The 5000-nt window shown below is 44.2% G+C and overlaps 1 protein-coding gene across 1 annotated transcript in view; it reads left to right on the plus strand.

Moving 5' to 3' along the window:
* LOC134437447 (phospholipid-transporting ATPase ABCA1-like) overlaps nucleotides 1-5000 on the plus strand; it is a 633180-nt gene that overhangs the window by 448279 nt on the left and 179901 nt on the right. Inside the window, exon 34 of the mRNA XM_063186937.1 lies at nucleotides 1927-2001. Coding sequence (XP_063043007.1) covers nucleotides 1927-2001 — 75 coding nt within the window. The remainder of the gene's footprint in view (nucleotides 1-1926; nucleotides 2002-5000) is intronic.

Genomic DNA, 5000 nt, shown 5'->3' on the forward strand with positions numbered 1-5000 from the left:
CCGCCAATGGCACAGAACAAGTTTCTGTAAAGACAAATAAATAGTCTATCTATCTATCTATCTGTCTGTCTGTCTGTCTGTCTGTCTGTCTGTCTGTCTGTCTGTCTGTCTGTCTGTCTGTCTGTCTGTCTGTCTGTCTGTCGGTCGGTCGGTCGGTCGGTCGGTCGGTCGGTCGGTCGGTCGGTCTGTTGGTCGGTCTGTTGGTCGGTCTGTCTGTCTGTCGGTCGGTCGGTCGGTCTGTCTGTCTGTCCGTCTGTCTGTCCGTCCAACTGTCTGTCTGAATGTCAGTCTGTCTGTCTGTCTGTCTGTCTGTCTGTCGGTCGGTCGGTCGGTCGGTCGGTCGGTCGGTCGGTCGGTCTGTCTGTCTGTCTGTCTGTCTGTCTGTCTGTCTGTCTGTCTGTCTGTCTGTCTGTCTGTCTGTCTGTCTGTCAAAACTCATTCTTGGTCATGTTAATCTCTTATCTACCTCAAATCACTAAATATGGTTTTGCACAATCAATCGCCTTTTCATTTTTTCCCCTGTAGCTTTTATATTTCCCATCCATTACTATTACCTGTGTTATTGATGTCTTACACAGTAAAATGCCCATGTGGAAATGATGTGTATTCATGTCAGCTACATGACACCTTAAAGAATACATGCTGCCGATTCACAAATGTTACATATTATTTTTATTTTTTAAAAGGCTTATCACCACCATGAAATTATTCAATATGACTGAAAAAAAAATCACTTTTCATACATGAAAGGCACCATGGCCCACCATTTCGAATTTCCATAAATATGTATTTTTAGCTGCAACTTACTGTACTTTGGTCATACTAGTTAATACTAGTTTATTATTTAGTCAATATTCATGAAAAGATCAAATGTGGCAATAGGCAGCACAATTTCAATGAGGACCATAGTTACCTACTCTGGCCACAATCTTACACAGTGCACCTTTAACCTTTAAGAGGGTGGGTTTTTGAACATTCAATAAAAAGAACGTGTTCTATAACAATGCAAGATTCTAAAATTCCAAATTGTAATGAATGACGCCCAGATTTCTATAGAACTTTCACTGCCCGAACATTCCCGTCACACCGGTGTGACGGTACACTCTTAAAGGTTAATACCCTCCTGGTAATCAATAAAGTTACTCTACTCTACTCTACTTCTCTGCTTGCTTCCTGTCTTCACTCATCTTCCCTCCTCTGCCCTCTGCTCGTCCCCCCACCCTACCTCACCCCACCCCACCCCTGTTGCCTCCACCTCAGTCCTTGTCTTACATGATCCTCCTTGCTTTTGTTTCAAAGCTACGATAACGGTACCAGTCCAATTACTACACTCAGTGTCAAGCACACACGGCAACCTTTACTTTACTACCATTTCCTTATCTTGCTACCTTTGGCACTTTCTGATGATCTTTGTCTTTTTCCGTCTTTCATTTGGTTATTAAAGGAGGAAGGTTCAGGGGGTGGGAAGGGGAAGGGGGAGGCTCGGATCAGAAGATGGTTCAAGTTCAAATGTCAAAACATCTCATTTCTCTTCCCCTCCCAATCTCTCTCTGTCTCTCTTTCTTGCTTTATCTTTCTCTGTGTCTGTTCTGTCTGTTTCTTCCCTCTCTCTCTCTCCCTCTCTCTCTCTGATTGTCTCCCCCCTCCCTCTCTCTTTATATTTCTCTCTGTCTGCTCTGTCTGTTTCTTCCCCCTTCTCTCTCTCTCTCTGACTCTCTCTCTCTCTCTCTCTCTCTCTCTCTCTCTCTCTCTGCCTGTCCCTCCTCCCTCTCTCTTTCTTTATCTTTCTCTCTGTCTGCTCTGTCTGTTTCTTCCCCCTTCTCTCTCTCTCTCTCTCTCTCTCTCTCTCTCTCTCTCTCTCTCTCTCTCTCTCTCTCTCTCTCTCTCTCTCTCTCTCTCTCTCTCTCTCTCTCTCTCTCTCTGCAGGATAACGTGACGGAGGAGGTGCTTGAGGACATGGAGGTGCTCATGAAGGAGTTTGGAACGCAGCATAATGTCAAGGTGGGTGGGGCGCTCATTATTATCTCCAGTTCCCATGGCGACCGTCCGAGGGCTAATATGGCCGCCCGCTACGCTCATCCTCAAGGAAACCGCACACACACACACACACACACACACACACACACACACACACACACACACACACACACACGCACACACACACACACACACACCTCACCTCAAGGAAACCGCGTTGTCAGCAGAGCGCTGCCCGGCAGCGCAGATCACAGACATAAAGGCACTAACACGCGTGTACACGTGCACACACACGAACGCACATACGTACGCACAAACACACACACACACACACACACACACACACACACACACACACACACACACACACACACACACACACACACACACACACACACACACACAGGTGACATGTATTCTTAACCTAAATATCCCACCTGCTACATTAGGATGCAATGTCTGAAGAAAAAAAAATAAAAAAACATACGGATTTAGAAAGGTGGAGTGCACATACAGCTAAAGTGGTAGCATAAGGTGTTCCGACCAGATTGTGCCCCCACATGCTGTGACCCTTTGTCTGTGTGTGTGTGTGTGTGTGTGTGTGTGTGTGTGTGTGCGTGTGTGTGTGTGTGTGTGTGTGTGTGTGTGTGTGGGTGTGGGTGTGTGTGTGTGTGTGTGTGTGTGTGTGTGTGTGTGTAGGTGTGGGTGTGGGTGTGTGTGTGTGTGTGTGTGTGTGTGTGTGTGTGTGTGTGTGTGTGTGTGTGTTAGCATAAGGTGTTCCGGCCAGATCGTGCCCCCACATGCGGTGACACAGAAACCTTTACAAATCCACAGCTGCTACCCAGCTGAGGTGCACGTGACCTTGAAACCTTACTAGCTGAGGTTCACATGACCTTGAAACCTTATCAGTTGTTCAACGGATTTGCTCTTTGAATTGGAGGACTGGGTATAATTTTTCGTCGTCTATCAGTGCCCTATATATTAGTCTCTGTTATGTGGCTTGATATCTTGGTTCTCTATTTGGTGCTATCAGTGACGGTCGTACAATGAGTTACACTTTGGGCCCCGCCCTGGCAGAAAATCGTCGAAAACACTTAAAATAACTGACAAAAACCTCTAATTGTAATGTTATTATTACAACAGTGTGGTAATAGTGTAGAAATAACACTTTTAAATGATGTATAATATGGTTATATGAATTTTTACATGTTCATAGCCATTTTCGACATGTCCTTTGAGGGCAGGGTTTCACGATAGGGGCGGGGATTCATAATGGTGCCGCCCCCTCTCAGGTTCCGCCCCGGGCAATTGGCTGGTCGGCCCGTCCCTAGGACTGCCTTAGGTACTATATGTTTTATTATCTAGCTATCTGGGGTGAATTTCTCAAAAGAGAAGTTGCTAGCCTGTTAGCAACTTCGGTAGTTGCCAATGGGAAAATGCATTGAAAACAACAAAGTAGCTAATGTAGTAAGCAACTTTGGTTTCGAGAAATCCACCCCAGGTGTTTTGATACAGAAGGATTGGTAGCTTTGTACAGATATGGGGTAGCTGTGAGAACACATGTTGCTGCAGTTTGTCAGGTGAAAAGCAGGGAAAATTCGCTCCTAATTTGCATATTAAAATTGGTCGAATAAATTTGCTTCGCTTCACTCCTGTTTGCTTGCGTTCCCCACCCTCATACGAATGAATGATGAAGTTAGCTTCACTTGGCCAAATTTGCGTCTCTGTGTTCCTCGCGTTACACTTCCATCTCCTGTATGGCTGATCCTGTTAAAGTGTCCCATTTTTCGAAATAAGCTTTTTTTTACACCTCTCCTTGAGTTAAATAATAGGGTTTTACCGTTCTCCTGTACTTTCAACCATTCTCTGAGTATTCCAGTGAACATTTTACCTCCATGCTAGCAGTTAACATTGAGTCCTATGAGACCAGCTCGCGGCTAACTGGCCTCATAGAACTCAATGTTAACTGTTAGCTTGGAGGTAAAATATGCACTGCCATAACTAGAAAACGGTTGGAAGTACAGGAGAAAGGTAAAAGCCTATTGTTTAACTCAAGGGGAGGTGTAAAATAAGCTTATTTCCAAAAATGGGACAGTGTCACTTTAAAGGGACACTGTGTGATATTTTTAGTTGTTTATTTCCAGAATTCATGCTGCCCATTCACTAATGTTACCTTTTTCATGAATACTTACCACCAGCATCAAATTCTAAGTATTCAGTATGACTGGAAAAATTGCACTATTCATACATGAAAAGGGGGATCTTGTCCATGGTCCGCCATTTTGAATTTCCAAAAATTGCCATTTTTAGCTGCAAAAATGACTTTACTAGGACCATACTTGAAAATATTTATTTAACACTTAGTAAACTTTCATGCAAATATCAAATTTGGCAATAGGCAGCCAGATTTCAATAAGCAGCATAGATGCAGTACCTTTTTAGACCATTTCCTGCACAGTGTCCCTTTAAGCCTGGAAAGCCAGCAGCTCTATGATTGACTGAGGGAAGATAGTAGTAAAACCAGAGAGAGTAGAGAGAGAGAGGTTCCATTGGCCCATTGTTTCCTGGTTCTATTATGGCCCCCCTTAGGCAGACCTAGGCAGACCTGAGGACTGTTCTAATTCATTGTAGGAGCATTATGACACGGCCCTTTAGGCAGACCGGAACCTGGTCGCGTTAGGTGCCCATAGAAACCTATTATGTTGGCATATCTCTATAGAATATCTCTGGTAAAACACTGATCTCTACAGGCATAGTTTCTCTTACTCTGACAGCAAACCTCTAGTCACAGCAGCAACATGTGTGATTGACAACCTGCCAAGCCGCGATGTGACAAGTGACTGTTACACTGCCAACTAGGTGGCCCAATATATATATATATATATATGAGAAGTCTAGTTTATGTGCAGCTCAGCAACTTAAAGGTACACTGTGCAGGAAACGGCCAAAAAAGGTACTGCAACAATGCTGCTCATTGAAACTGGGCTGCCTATTGCCAAATTTTATCTTTACATGAAAGTTTA

Source organism: Engraulis encrasicolus, chromosome 21 (assembly GCF_034702125.1).
Source record: "Engraulis encrasicolus isolate BLACKSEA-1 chromosome 21, IST_EnEncr_1.0, whole genome shotgun sequence".
Classification (NCBI taxonomy): Eukaryota; Metazoa; Chordata; class Actinopteri; order Clupeiformes; family Engraulidae; genus Engraulis; species Engraulis encrasicolus.